Source organism: Anopheles stephensi, chromosome 3, assembly GCF_013141755.1.
Source record: "Anopheles stephensi strain Indian chromosome 3, UCI_ANSTEP_V1.0, whole genome shotgun sequence".
NCBI lineage: Eukaryota > Metazoa > Arthropoda > Insecta > Diptera > Culicidae > Anopheles > Anopheles stephensi.
The window spans coordinates 14,970,301-14,985,628 of NC_050203.1; the positions used below are offsets into that span (position 1 = coordinate 14,970,301).

The following is a 15,328-nucleotide window of genomic DNA, read 5'->3' on the forward strand; positions in this document are numbered from 1 at the left end:
AGCCTTCTTTCAACCTTCGGCAAGACGTCGTAGTCAACCAGGCGTCACCAATAAATTCTACACCTCTGGGTGAACGGAAAACGGCTTCCCCGCCAGACCATGCTCAACAAGCGACGATCACCAAACATGATCGTGACTCATCGACTACATCGTAACGGGTAATGGAGGGAGCTTTTAGTCACAATCGTAACACAGCGATTAACCAATTTTCCACCAAAACCGTTTCTTAATGGGTTCGTGAAATCGTGAAATTATATCACGCACGGCGCATCATTTTGTTGTGGTGGGGAGAACATGATCCCTCTCGATCGGGGTGTGTTAAACGAGCTGCAACCGATCCACATTACAATACTGGGCAACCGTCCACCAAACTCAGCGGAAGGAAGCTGAGCACAACCCCCCTTTTGAGCGGCAACAAGTCTTGTAATAAATCCGGATGCGTTTAATCAATAATCATTATCGGTGCCTGCTGTTATCGCATCGTGTGTTGCGTTGGGGAGAAGGTGTGCGGATGTGTGAACACCTTCTTATCAACTACAACACACCAACGAAGCATGATTTTCGGCTGCAATCAATTTTACTTTCTATATCAGTGCACCACCGGCGGCGGCGTACACGGAACCTTGGTTGGCGCAGGTCAGTATTGATAGGCAATGGAATTTTCCTCCGATCCGGCGGGAGGAATTGGATGCAACAAAATGGTGCGAAAGCATTTTCAATTTCAATTTTTCTTTCGCGGGGAAACATGCATGCGCCGGATTTTTGAGGTACCGGAAGTTGGTGTTTTTTTTTGGGGAGGTTGTTATTGTGCCATGGCTTATGCGCGCTGCTAGAGGATCAACACGTGAGGAACACACACACACGGACAATTAATTGATTAAGCTTCGATAACTGCCTCCGGCGGGGAACGAGTGTGGGGTGAAGAGAGCAGCGGTAGCAATTTTCGGTTTTATCCGGAAGCTTTTCTGATTACCAAACTGGCGTCCACCGTCAAGTGTTTTGTGTGGGTTGGGGCTTTTTTGGTAAGTAGATAGGGGAGACATTACTGTTGTTAAGTACTTGATAATGGTAATTATTATTTTTGCGTTAAAAGATAACAATTTGTCTGTGAAGTTCGGGGGCGAAGAAAAAACAAAGCCTAAATGTATGCAATCCGCCTGACAGATCTCCGCATCGTGGCGTTGCTTTGAATTAAAAAAAAATCACCTATTTTTAATTTATATTTTTGCCGACTGATATTCAAAAAACTACCAACCGCTAAATAAATGGCAGTAAGGTAGGCAGTATAGTTTATTTTAGTAGAATAAAATCACAAACTCTGTATAACTTCCGTTTAGATGTATCACGCACCCATCACACCGACTGTGGCTTGTGGTAGAAAATGCTTTAATGCTACTGCATGGCTGCAAATCGAAATCACATAGCACCAGGCAACAACACCACCACCACCGTATCGCAGGTCAAGAGCATTTAAGTTTCACGGCCTTCGCAAAATGGCACCCGGTTGACGTCGGCGGGGGCTAGTGGTGGAAAACCCGCCATAATTACTGCCTAACAGTTTTGACCCAAGCGATGGCGCGCTGTTGTTAAGCGGTTGTACATTAAAAGTGAACTGTTTTTTGCATAGCGCAATTAGTCTTGAGCAAGAGATTAAAAAATATTTTAAATTAGCTTAAGCTGAGGAAAAAAATAAGTCTAAGAAGTGTTTCCACACAATAGTCACTCATCGGAATCGATTCGATTCGCTGTAAAGCACTATTTTAAGACGTTTGCCAATTTGCTACTTAAAATAGCTACAATAGCTCAAAAGTAAGCCACCTTCCTAGCCGCGCTCTCATGTGACGCTCACTCGCGCAGGTGCTGCATGCCGCGGTTTTGCAATACGCCAAGACACGCGAAAAACACGCGAGACAGTCGACGACGCCACAACAAACCATTCTATCGCGCTGTGTTTACTCACAATGTACGAGGTCACACACACACACACACTCGCAGCTCGGAATTCCAAACACATTAGACGTAAGTCAGTCGCTGCATCACAATCATCGTGCTGTGCATTGATAAGGCACCGAGGGTCCTAATGCTTAATATGAGTTGCGCGCCTATGTTTAGACCCCATTCTATGGTAATTAGTGCCGCAGGTTTTGCTTTTAATTAGCGAAAAACGAGTTTATTCACCCCAGCAAGAGGCTTAAACTTATTGGTGAATTATTTTATTTGCGTTGCGAGATTTCACCGGCCATTAATCGGTTGGAGAGAAATTGCGCATCGTTGCAAAAATGCATAATTGATTGAACGTGGTTCAAGTGGAAAATGTGGCCGGGGTTAAGCGTGCTTAAGGTTGGTACACATTTCGTTTTAGCTAATCGTATTTTGGGGAAATTATTTACATAAAACTAGCGCTAAGTGATAAATTTGCATCCCAATAAGCATTCCGTTTGGGCCCTCACCATTACCTGAATGGGAGCCTTCATACGCAAATCTTCCACCGGGAGGCTTCCGACTGTCTATCAACTTATATTTATGGCTTCTTCACTTCATCAGCCGACTGCGAAATTGTTTCACATGTCGCTCTTGAAATGGAAATTAGAACCGGTGCAAATTTCCACGCTGCAACTTCCACACCGTGTGGGGTGTGTGTGGAAATTTGAATAGAATAGCATAATCAACACGAAACGATGGTCTAGTTTCTTCGCTCGGGTAAGAAAATCACAAGCCCTCCTACCCTTTGGGCCTCCCTTTGGGACCTCTCGCCCCCCCAAAGAGCCACCACAGTAATGCTACATGATGGAAAACGATCATTTACCCATTGTTGGCGGGCGGTTTCTCTGCCAGAACGGTGCCCGACGTTGGGCTGGATGCCGGCGCTGGTATCTCAACCGATGTTTCACAATCCTTCATCGTGCTCTCCGGTGCTGGTTTCGGTTGAACTGGATGTTGAGGATGATCTCGGGCTTTCGTAAGATCGAACACTTCACTGCACTTCACTCTCCGCGCTAAGATTTGCTTGACTGGCAAGCTACTACATTCACAAAACGCCGACACAAACACCGAAAGCTTCTGGAGTTAAATTTTCACTTCTCATGCACGAACAACCGCCAACCGGTGGTGAGTGGGTTGCTGCTGGAACACATCAACACCGAAGACAAACGTCAGGCCCACCGGGATGTGGAAAAAGAACCTAAGCAAGAGCAAACATTCTTAATGGCTAGGCGGAGGTCTTTTTTCCCTCTGTGTGTCTTTCCCTACTACCGGGTTATTTACTTCGAGGTTGATGAACGTGCACGGCTTCAACGCTGTAAATTGTTTTGCTTTTTTTTGGGGGCAAGAATTGTGGTTGATTGTTTCAACTATTTCTTTTGGGCTAGGCAATACTTTGGAGAGTTGAAGTCAATCATGGATGGAATCTTTCACAGCTTCAAAGGGTACACGGGTTTGGAGGTTTCAAAAAGAACTGAACCGACTAGAGTACTGCAGTAATGACCAAATAATAACAGACCGCGCGAACTACCGAACCGAACTGTTTGCTTCTTCATCACCTGACTGCTCTGTTTTGGGAAGTGCATCAACACATCAAACACCGAGGCAGAGAGAGAAAGAGCCGTAGAAAAACCGACGGATGCCAATAAAAATATCTTTTTCGACCTTACTAATCAACACGGCTGTAGTAGTGATGGGTTTAGCCACCCATCACCGTCGTGATCACACTGGCCACAACAACCACAAGAAACTAATCTTCCACCTATACGGGTGACCCTGAAAAAACACCACAGCACAGAAGCAGGTTTCGTCCGCAGGAAATGCACCATAAACACAAGCACGCAATCATCAATCACCGTACACGAAAGCTCATCCTTATCCCTTCTAATTGTTCGTACCACCACACAGTAAGATGTCAGAATTAGAAGCCCCACCACAATCAAACCAACGTCACTGCCACATGCATTTGTTCGGAATGCATCTTGCAATCGAAGCGAAACAGGTGAGAGTCAACCGTACATAAGACGTCCGAGTAGCGTCTAAGAAAGAGAGAGCGAGTTTCTTTGTCTCCTCACCAAACCACACACGCGGCGTTCACTAATCAAAACCGTGAAAATGCTCCAAATAGTTCGAACGCGAGATCGAACACACAGCTGACCATGAGGTCGATCTTTGCCCTCTATCAAATCGTTCCACCACCACCTTGGACGCTTGATTGCTCGAACCAGATAACCTTGTCGCACCGGTTATGTTGCTGTCGCTGGTGATGATCGTGGCAGCATCGATCACGAAAGAGGACAGACACGTTAAGGACCACAACTGCCACAACCGGACGATGTGTGCTGTGTGCCCGTAATACGTCAGACTAGACCAAGAACTGACTGCTGCCGACGAAGCCCAAATAGCTGTGGGCTATGAGGATGAATGCGCGAGAAGTACACAACAGTGCGGTGCGTGTGACTCACCCCCAGCCGACGGATAGGGGAGAGCGAGGGCTTGCGTTGGAAAAAGCGTTGTTACGTTGGTGGTGTTGGTACAGCCAATGCCTACCGGTGTGAGTGTGCTGCACAGCAACATAACCGTGGCGTGTGGCTCACAACTTAGGGGGAGGTGGGTTAGCTTAGCGAAGGAAAGCCCTCTAACAATTTACTGAGCTAAGCTAGAACTTGCCAGCTTTTGGAGGATTATACGAAGAGTTTGATAAATGTTTTGTTAAATGTGAAACATATATTTTTGTGGACACGGTTTCAAACGTCCCAGCATCAGGAAGATCAGCTACCTTGATCAGGGTAGGATCAGGTGAGAGCGAGAGACTGAGAGCGTGCGATCCGCCCTGTCTCTTGGTATTCGAAAAAACCGGCTTTCCCATCACCACTACCAGTGTGTGTTGGAAGCCGCGGTTGGCGGTTCTCATCAGCTGGCAAGTTGAAACAATATACAGCAGGGGCAGCAATGTTGTTGTGGTCGGCGCTGAAGGTAGCGAGCCTCGAACACACACCTCCCGAAGTTCACGCGAGAAAGGGCAGTCATGCGAGATGAATTGCGGTTACACTGCATTTCGTAACGGTGCTGGAATTTTGTGTTCCAGAGCAAGTTCGTCGAGGAAGGTTCTTAGTGCCAGTATTCCGCGCTTTAAGGCCACAAAACGAGGAGATCTAAAATAGAGCTATCTGAGTCCTGAGTTAAGCAGTGTATCTGTAATGCAGTTTACAAAGTTTTTTTTTCCCCAAAGACCCTTGATGCATTCCGGGAAACAGTCGCGTGTTGTTCGTTACAAAGGTGATTTGCATATTGCATTTTTAAATTATTTTGTTCCACGTGAAGGTTAAAAGCAGCTCGCTTTTTTGCCAATCATTTTAAACGCAAAACTGTTCAACCACACTGTCACTAACGAGCCCATCGCTCTATATAACAGTAAACAGATTAACCGTACAGTATGCTCTTTACGAACCATTCGACTAGAAGTAAAACGGCGCAATGTTGCAACATCATGCTTCTTTCTCCCTTGCCAAACGTCAGCCCACAGTACGCTACCCATTTTTCCATCCATCCAGTGTGGCAATGGGAGCAGTAGTAACATGATCGCGATAATCTGCACCTGTGTATCATAATCGCCATTAGTTACGCTTTGAAGGATGGAAAGGAATGAACCGATTTTCGTGTAAAAAGGAAACCGAAGCACAACCCATTTTGCGTATGTGAGTTCCACTCCCTGACAAAGCATGAATGAGCTCCGCTAGACAGAACGATTCATATTAAAGCACCGAATTTTGAGCCCCGCTCCAATTACCAGTACTTCACCATTTCTTCCAGTAAGCGCACCGGTTAGTGCAATTTGCTTACCTTCCTAATGTTTCAAATTCCACCTCACCGAATCACATAGACAAATAGCCAGAGAAGGGTAAAGCTTAGCTGAGCATGTTTTGTTTCTTCCCCTTTATGCTCTTTCCGTTTCGATCCGTCGTCAACCGTCAGATGGATAATGAATGGGGCCAAGTTCGGGACCGGGAGGCCGGAAATGGCAAACGATAGTACTCTGATCGTCGAAAACGAATCCGCTATTTGCGTAAATGCCTCTGTCTCTGGCGGCACCTTGAGGCCACGAGGAAAGACAATCGTGGACTATATACACACACACGTACTCATTAGATCCCCCGTAGGGGGATCACGACCTTAATGAGGGTGACGGTAATCCGTTCTCATTAGGGTCGAGTGAGCTGAGGGTTAGCATCTACGTGTCGGACACGCCGGGAATTAGTGCAGCCATGCGAAAGGGTAAGCCAATTTGGATGGATTACTGCTTAGACATTTGCTTGTCAAAATCGAGCTAACATCAGCAGATATCGAAAGGCACATAACACAGCTATAGCTTGTGATTGCACGTGGGCTGTGTGTGTTTTTAGTTTTGTAAAAGTTAAATAATGTATTTTATAGCACAAAGATGGTATAATTAATGTTCAACAAAAGCTTCGAAGGCATCTTCTTTCTGTGTTTTTTTACTGATAAATTGGGTTTTCCCAAATTAAAAAATGCTTTTTAAGGGCACATATCGTTTACAAAAGTCTGTGAAACTAAAACCGATAATAAAATTATAGCATTTTCAAACCGCGAAGTGCTGCCGCATCAGCTAGCAGCATGCTATAAACGAGCCATAACGTATGCGTACGATTGCATACTTTTAGGGGCGAATAGGAATTGTGACAGCGGTACTTTCTTGCAGTTCATTTGAAATGCAATTTTTACATATGTTTTTAAACGGATAGTGAGCAACTTATGACTCTTATCCGTTTTTTGGTAGCTCAATTAAACAGTTAAAAAGTATAATTAAACCCACTTACCGGTTAGCACTGTTGCTGATGTTCTGTGGGCTGCTGCGCAGCAGTGTGCTCCACTCGCGTATGATGTGGCCTCCTTTGTTCTCCAGCTCGGACCACAGCTGTAGTTCATCCATCGAGTTCAGCCCCGTAGCACTACCACCCATACTGGAACGAGCAACCCTAAGGCAGGCAACAGAAACATTGTAGGTAAAAAAACTCAATCGCTCATCCAGCCGTCCTTACCGATCGATCGAATCCATGCTACTGTTGCAGTCAAAGTCCAGCATAAAATCATCCGATGCGATCGAATCGCACGGCGATAGTGTATCCAGCGATTCAGCTCTTGCCATGCGATTACCACTCCGAGTAGACTTTCGCGATAGGGCTGGTGATTCGTACGTATCTGCCATAACTTTGCGTGGTTTAACGACAGATGGTGGAGTCGCTTTGATTGCTGTCGGTTGAGCAGCTCCAGGTGCAGTAGTAACCCCAACGGCACCAGCTCGACTTTGGTTGTCCTTCAGCGTGGTCGTGTTCTCCGTCTTTTGCGATGTCAGATTAAGGTTGAGCGAACCGAGATCGAGTGTACTGCCTTCATCGAACACCAGTCCCGGCTGATCGGCAATTTCATCGTCAATAAGAAAATCCCTACCACCGTCCGACAGCGACAGGGAGTTGGAAGCATGCGTCGGGGTGCCGGGCGATACGGGACTGGTAAGTTCGTCCAGCTCGGGCGAAATTTCATCAATGTCCTTTTCCTTGTCCTTGCTATTTTCAACCGCTTTCTTTGCACCGTGCCGTGGTTTCTTCGCATCATCCGAATTTTCCGTACAGCTGCTGACGAGACTATCGGTCGGAGATGTTTCGTCGTCCAGCAGCAGCACATCGCTAATGGCAGCGGCCATTTCGGCAAACTTAGTCTGCTCGTTGCGGTACATCCGGTTCGGTACGTCGGTTTCGCTGCTAGCGAGCGGATCGGTTCCTGGATCGGTGAAGCTGATCTGTACCTCCGAGACGCTATCGAGATTGGTCGAAACGTCCATCGGAACTGGTGCCGATATGGAAGCTAAAATAAACCCAGAAAAAACAGTATTATAAAGGAGTGTAGAAGCGTTAAGGTACATGAAACATACAGAACGCAGAAGGATTGCCCGCGGTAATAGTAACGGAGCTAATGTCTTCTTCGTCAGGTTCCTCCTGTGCCGCCGCTTGCTTCGGAATCGAATCCGCCTGCTTCGATGTGCTGCTGCTCTCCACGCTCGTACTCAAGCTGCGAATACCAAAGTCTTTGGCCGCAAGTGCCTCGCCAGCCGTGAACCAAGACGCCCGCGAACAGCTGGGCGTCGAGCTCTTGCTTTCCTCGTAGCTCTCGACCAGGTCCTTCATCAGCGCACCCTTCAGACTCTTTTCCGACGAATTGTTATCGCGCAACAGTTTTTCCTCCTCCAAACTTTCCTTCTGGCCTTCGCCGCCATCGTGGCTGGTGGGCGTCGTTTCGGCCTCATCCTCCTCTGCACCCGGTTCCGCAATCTCGTACCGATTGTCATTGATGTCGATATCGTCGTGCAGCGAGGATGCGTTAGCGCTCGCATTCAGCTCCGTCGATCGAATCAGTCCACTTAGCGGTGCCGTTCGCTGGTTGGTTGTGCTGCAGAATGCGCTCGGCAGTTCGGGCAGTGGAAGCGGTACGATCGGTTCCGTCGTGAGCGCTTCCAGATCGCGCACTTCGAACTTGTGCCGGCCGCTCATTACCATCTCCAAGTTGCGATAGCGTTGCCGCGGCATACGGATGCTGCTGGTGGTGGTTGTGGTCGTGTCTTCGAGGGCCGGTGCTCCGGTCACGTTCGTGTTGGCGAACTCTTTGCGACTGACGTTGACCGCGTGCTTGGCACCCTTCGTGTCCATCGTGTAGCGTGAGCTGGCCGCCGACGGTCCGGAGGTTGTGCCGGACGTTAGCGAGATCGACACCGGATACTGGGGTTTCGGGAGGCTGGATGAATGGAGCGTAAACTTGTTGGCCGTAGTTGCCGCCTCCTGACCTAGTTTGGTCGTCGTAGTAGTCGTCGTCGTAGCGGCAGCGCTGCCATTGCCGGCCAGTGGTGGTTTTGCACTGCAAAGGAAAACAGCAGCCAAATACGAGCTATTAATAAATGCGTCTCGCTAGAGGAAACATTCCGACGTAAGCAGCAAGGCAGATGAACCACATACGCTTGAAGCAGATGACAAACTGTTTACTGCACGCAACATTCGCAATTACTAGAAGCAGAATTACTTACCATAGTCCACCACCAACGGACGACGCGCCGTTCTGTCCGGCTTCGCTGCCGTGCGTATACTGATGCTGCTGCTGGGCCGATTGCCGCTGCTGGGCCGTACCGGAATGCTGAGTATTTTTATGCTCCCCCAGGTTGCATTTCGTCATCTGCTGTTGATAAGTCCCGAAACCACCACCGTTGTCCGGCGGTGCGTTGTTGTGGGTTATTTTTGTATTCGACGCCGCCTGGTATTTCGGCATAGGGCGATGCAGCGCACCTGCGCCACCACCACCGTACGCGTGCTGATGCAGCGCCATCGCTGCATTCCCACCAGCAGTTCCGGTTGCAGCCGTCGTCGCCGCAGTGCCGGATAGTGGCGTAAAGGTTGTGCGTGCGGATGCCGCCGATGAAGCACTCTTCGAGCGGCGTTTGTCGCTAACGACGTACACGTTGTTATTGTTGTTGTTACTGGTGTGGATATTGTTGTTGTTGGTGTTGGAGGAATGTTTGTCCAAGTCGTTGGCCACCCGGGGCTGCAGACCGACCGATGCCGGCCGGACGATGTTGTTAGTGCGGAAACCGAATCGATTGCTACGGTACGGCGCTCCATGGCTGTCTTTCTTGGCGGGCTGCAGTCGGGGTGTGGTACGGCCAGTGGATGTGTTACGGCCGCCGCCACCGCCATCGTCTACTGATTCGATTGACCCTAAAAAAAAACAACGATGCCAAACGAGAGAGAATTAAGTCATCCGTTCCGAGAGAAGCGTGCGATGTGCTGCCGTGTAGACACGTGTTTATGCCACCGATATTTACTTAATGTAGCAAGTTGCACTACACTGCCACTACCGAAAGCAATACTTTGGCTGAACGAGCATCCGAATAACGCGATGAGATAAGCGTTGGACATTCGGAATAGGTACTTTAGCTACGGAACAGGGCGTAGAAAACGAGCGCGCGATCGAACAGCTATCGCAGGACTGCCGATCAACTCATCAGCCTGTCACACGGTGTCATTGACCCCGATCAGCTGAGCAAATGACAGCTGATGCGTTCAACCAACACATGTTGATGTTATTGATTGGATCTTCGATGCAGGACAAGTTGATTAGTTTGCTAACTAAATAGTTTAGCACAGTACCAAGCGCATCATTAAAACTCCACTTACCGGTATTTCCGTTCTTGTCGCTAAATCCCGCATCGACGCCCGGGTTCGTGATGACGGTCGCGTGCACCAGCTCCCTTTCCGCTTTCTCCCTTTCCAATGTCGCATTGCCGCTGCTGTTGTGGTTGTTGTTGTTGTTGTTGTTAAGGTTGTTATTGTTGAACTTCTTGATCTGATTAGCGACCGCTCCCGGGACCGGTTCCGTACCGCCACCATCCGTACCGGTGGTATGTGGTGCCACACCCGTGAGCAATTTGTTGGCTGTTCCGTTGGCCGCGCCGAGCGTACCGTGGTTGCTGCTGGTCTGCTGCTGGTGCACCTTGTGCTTCTTGAAGCCAAATGACATGGCCGTACCCTTGGTGTGCAGACCGGTGTCGGTGGCGGCCGCTTTCTTCGACGCTTTCTTGCTCTCCGATTGGCCCTGCGGAAGAATGATTTATGTTGTTTATTTGTCGGTGGTTTAGCTGATTAAAATTGGAGTCCGCCAGTATGTGCACCCGGGCCGTGAGCTGTCAAGTGATGGCTGTTGATCTGTTTACTAACATGATGGCAGAATGGAGCAAGTAATTGATCGACTACTTCGGTTTACACCACAAGCTAAGGGAATCGATTTCAATGTATCCTTTATGTCATTTGTTTCAAACGAGAAAACTTTATACATTGACTCAATTGGAATCTAAAAAAAGCCCCCTACAGCCCCTAAAGAAACAGGAAGAGGTTTTAAAATGATGTTTGATTTTTTTTAGTAATTCAATTATAATGAATTTTCCATAAATGTGTCAATATAAAAATTGGTCGATCGCAAGGTTTCCGGATTTCCATTCGAGACTCTGCAATGTAAAACAGGTGCTAGCTTAATGTGGGATCAAAACTGCACGTGAAACTTCCTTAAAAATTCCACCAGAAAAAAAAAAACTTTTCCTTACAAGCAGCACGTGGTGTAGGTAAAGGTGGTAACAGTTCGGGAGAAAAAATTGAGCCGTTGTTTGCATGTTGACTCAAAGCTCACTGCCAAGGCCACCAAGCCACAGCTCCCAATGTAAACATTTGCGTACGGCTACGGATCGTGTTGCTTCCATGCTTCCATGCAGAAGAGCTTTGTGTGTTTTCCATTAAAGGTAGACAAACATGAAAACGGCCTTCAACTTTGAAAATTTTTCCATTCGCCCCATCCACCGGGCAAGTGCAATCAAGGGTGGATTTACTGCGAGGAACACATGCAACTGCACCATTTAACCTTTTCGAACAACGGTGCTTTAGCTTTGCTTTTATTTGAGTTATGCTGAATGGAAGAAAAACTATAGCGGTTTAAAAACATCAAGCGAAATGAATCATTTGAAAAGCAATCAATAGAAAGACGTTTCGACGTGGTATTGTGTGGTATGCTTAACTCGCTTAACTAACAAGCTAAAACCCAAACCGGACACACTAAATGGTTTGAACGTTTGAACTCTCTGCCTAATGGGCATGTTTTCGGCTCTAACATGTGGCCATCCCCTTTCGCGGGGAGCCATTCAACCAGCATGTTGCCCAGCTAACCACACGAAAGCCCCATGACCTCGGTCGGTCGATCCGATTTACTTCAAGCAGTTCGTTTTTCTGCTGCCATTTGCAGGTGGAATTTTACGTGCCTTCGGAGGCGTTTTTTTCTGTTTTGAGAGCCTTCCACATGTGCGCCGCCGACCTGAGGGTGCTGTCTTCCCAGGGCGTCGTTTTTTTTTTGTTGCTGATAATCTCTCCCCCATGCTCGCAACATTATCGGAAAGAAAGTAGCTGCAGGGGTTGGGGAGTTACTAATAGTGCCGGAAAGGGTGTTTAACTATATTAAGTATGGTTTTTTCTTTTACTGCAGCGGGTAAATTGTCTATAAGGTGAAAGGAGTGGCATGTATTTTTGCAAATGTGGGACAAACAGATCAGATCCCACGTGTTGGGTTTTGGGCCGGGGTGAGAAAGAAGGGTCGACAAGAGCAAAAACAAGTGAAGCAAAAAAAAAGGAATCTGAAAAAGCGAGCCCAGGCACGCATTATGCGTTGTTTGGTGTTTTGTTTAACTTTTCTTTATTTTTTCGCCGCGAAACCGAAGAAAGATTTTTGGCACAGTTTTCTTTACTAAACACGTGTCGAGCGGAAGCTTCATTTCGGGGGCAGCAAAAGGTCCAGCGCTCGAGTCTTGTTATTGGAACAAGCATTATTAAGCGTAACATGACAGGAAATGGTTCTTTAGTATAAATGATCGCTAAGTTGCGCTTGTTAGGTACTGAAAGAAGATTACGGTTTGATGATGGCTAATGGTTGGCTGTTCGGTGACTTCAATTAAATCCCACAGCTGAGCAGTCTCCATCGTGAGGTTTTGGTGGTTTCCGAGTGAGTCTCCACTATAGCTGTTTATACCACCAACTTCAAGAGGCTGTTATTATACATTTTATGACCTCTTTGACCGAATGCTGCGCACCAATTGGATTAGGTTATGGATCTGACTGCAGCAAATAAAAACAACATGCTTGGGATCCATTTCTCCGCTTTGACTTTCAAGAATCGATTGCTGCTTCTGTTGGCACTGGACCAACTCAATTGAACACACTGCACCCGGACGATATTGCCAAAATATGTCACATGGCGCATTAAACTAAGCTTCGCCCATTAAACCGTAATGTACTGAGGCGTGCAATTCTACGTGAAGCGAATTTTAAGACCCTTCATGGTGATGTATCATAACAGTTCCCATTACACAACCTTCCATAGCATCACAACGTTCGAAGCTCAACATCCACCCAAAGGCAGAGGACGAGGGCCTCTTAAATATGCTTACATAATTTTCCACTACAAAAGCTCGGTTTTTATCGCACTTTTATCAGAGCTTTTGTTCGGTGCAGTTTATGGTTGTAGTTGAGAGTAAAGTGTATCCGTTTATCTTCATTACGGGTTTATCCAATTATGTGCCAACCGGTGCAATAATGCACGCGGAGCCTATGTTTTCCCGGCGTGTTTGTGTGCACCGTCAATGCAATACCCTACGAGCGGCTTTGGTTGGAAAATTGAATGGAATGGATGAAATTAACCTGTTATTAACCTTTCATTGCTCTTGGGGCCACTCCGGTCGGTTGGTTTGGTGGTGGAAATATGGTGGAAATACAGTGAGAAAATAAGGGCCTCCATGTCTTGGGCTCACCCGTCTAGTCCCCTATTTGGTTCGCGATCTGTATCGTTTAGCGTTTGCGGGTAAACTGTGTGCCATTTCTGCTCTGCTGCAGTGCTTTTGCGCATCTCTAATCGCTTGTCTGGTTTTAGTGGTGTGTGTCGTGCCTTCAATTATCCGAACGCTCCAACCTCATCGTTCATGGCAGTCCCGGAGGGGTCTGAGGACTGATCTGTAGACTGCCTTTCCCGGGGCCATCGGGCCATCATCATCTGGGGTGTTGATGGTGTGGTGTGATGGTAAATCGATTGTTGTTTATGTACGAAACATCCCCATCGGCAAACAAGCGTCAACGCCACTTTTCCGCCCGACATCGGCTGTTGCCATTTTATATTTATTTATCTTTGGCCCGCAATCTCACGAACCAGGCCGTTCGGCGGGAATGACGAAGCAACACGCGACTCGCGCTCTTGTGCCGTTCCTTCCGAACCGATGAGCTTTCCGGAGTTGAAGTCATTACAAAGTACAAAAAAGAAGAGAAGATCTGCACCCCAATCGTAATGGAGCAGTGGGATACGGTGCTAGCACGAACAGGAAAAGAAGACAGCAAAACCACCCTTAACTCCACTATCGGAGGAAAAATGGAAAGGAATCACCATCCATTGCATGTGGCATTATACGGGGCCGTTGCTCAAGACTCGGCCAGTGGATTGCATGTGGATTTTTATATGCTTTCGGAAATTTGAAAGTATTCGTTTTTTTTTCGTTTGTTGCCCTCAACTCGTTGCATCAATCGAACTAATATTTCATTTAATTTTTTTTGCCATTCACAATCGAACGAAAATTAAAAGCATTGTAACCGAATGGAGACCGCTCCGTCGGCTTCGTGTCTCGCCGATCACGTCCACCGTGCGTGGCGTGGAGAGATCGCTGGAATTATCGGTTAAATTATATGCTCTGCAGTGGATTTTTAGCAATTTTGAACCAATTTTCGATGGCCCTACATACACACACACACACAAACACACACCGGCCAGCTGGCAGGCCCTCCGAGTCGGACCGGTGTAGTATGTTTATGCTGCTAAATCGTGACTTTCACCGTCCCGGTTCCAGATTTTGGGCGATTTCGTTCGTTCGTTCGTTCCCATTCGTTTGCAAGCGAAAGAACGTGTCCGAAAATGGAGAAGCGTTTGTGCGGAAATTGAAAGTGGACCCGACCGTGCAGGGTGCAATTGAGAGACAAAACCGCGAGACAAACAACGCCACAATCAAATCGGCAAATGAAAATAAATTGCTGGCCCCTCAGGGGCCCCCCGGGAAAGCGCAACGAACCGTGGAAAGTGCACGAGCCGTTGAGAGGAAAATTTGTCAAATCCCGTAACGCATTTTGGTGAAATGCGCCGAATGTCACTGCGCTTCGGGCTTAACGATATCGGGCGGGATTAGTTATGGGCAGGCGAGCGTTATTTTGTGACCGTAATCTGTGTCGGTGAAAATGTCCGGAACGGCACGACACGACACGGTGAAATGGGAGACACAGAAGGTTATGTTTCGGTGGTGCCGTCTTATTCCGGAGAAATCCAATTATTATGTAATGTTTGTGCCACATTTGGCACGGTTAACATCGGGCGGCCGGCAGGTTTTACGCGTTTAGGTGGTTTAATTTGCCGCCCGCAGACAGTGGGCTCGACGGGCTCGACGGTGTAGGTTTCAGCTTGACCCGAGTGGATTGGAATAATTCTTGCTGATTTTAAGTCGGTGTTTGCTGTTGCGTGGAAAATAAACAACCAAGTATCTTGCAACATGCAAATCGACTGCAGAAATGTCAAAGCTTAGTGTTAGTAACCGAAACGTCAACAGTTAGTACACTGACAGTGGTTTGTCTATGTTTTGCGTACGTAAATCCAATAAATCAATCTGCATGGCATACATTTTCTAATGTTAATATTTTGTGGTAGAGACAAAGAAGGGGTTCGC

At 47.4% G+C, this 15,328-nt stretch overlaps 1 protein-coding gene across 10 annotated transcripts in view; it reads right to left on the reverse strand.

The window, feature by feature from the left end:
- The window catches only part of LOC118514421 (mucin-19), an 84,461-nt gene that overhangs the window by 11,891 nt on the left and 57,242 nt on the right, over window positions 1–15,328 (reverse strand). For 9 of the 10 annotated variants that reach the window (XR_004906618.1, XM_036061320.1, XM_036061323.1 and 6 more), the window contains 5 exons: window positions 10,218–10,635; window positions 9,074–9,758; window positions 7,931–8,907; window positions 7,041–7,863; window positions 6,819–6,977 (listed from right to left, as the gene is read on the reverse strand). Coding sequence is in view for 9 of the 10 variants with exons in the window: in XM_036061320.1 (XP_035917213.1) it covers window positions 6,819–6,977; window positions 7,041–7,863; window positions 7,931–8,907; window positions 9,074–9,758; window positions 10,218–10,635 (3,062 nt within the window). In the remaining variant the exon portion in view is untranslated. Of the gene's footprint in view, window positions 1–6,818; window positions 6,978–7,040; window positions 7,864–7,930; window positions 8,908–9,073; window positions 9,759–9,865; window positions 10,036–10,217; window positions 10,636–15,328 lie in introns of those variants that run through there. The other variant, XM_036061321.1, reaches the window with a different exon arrangement.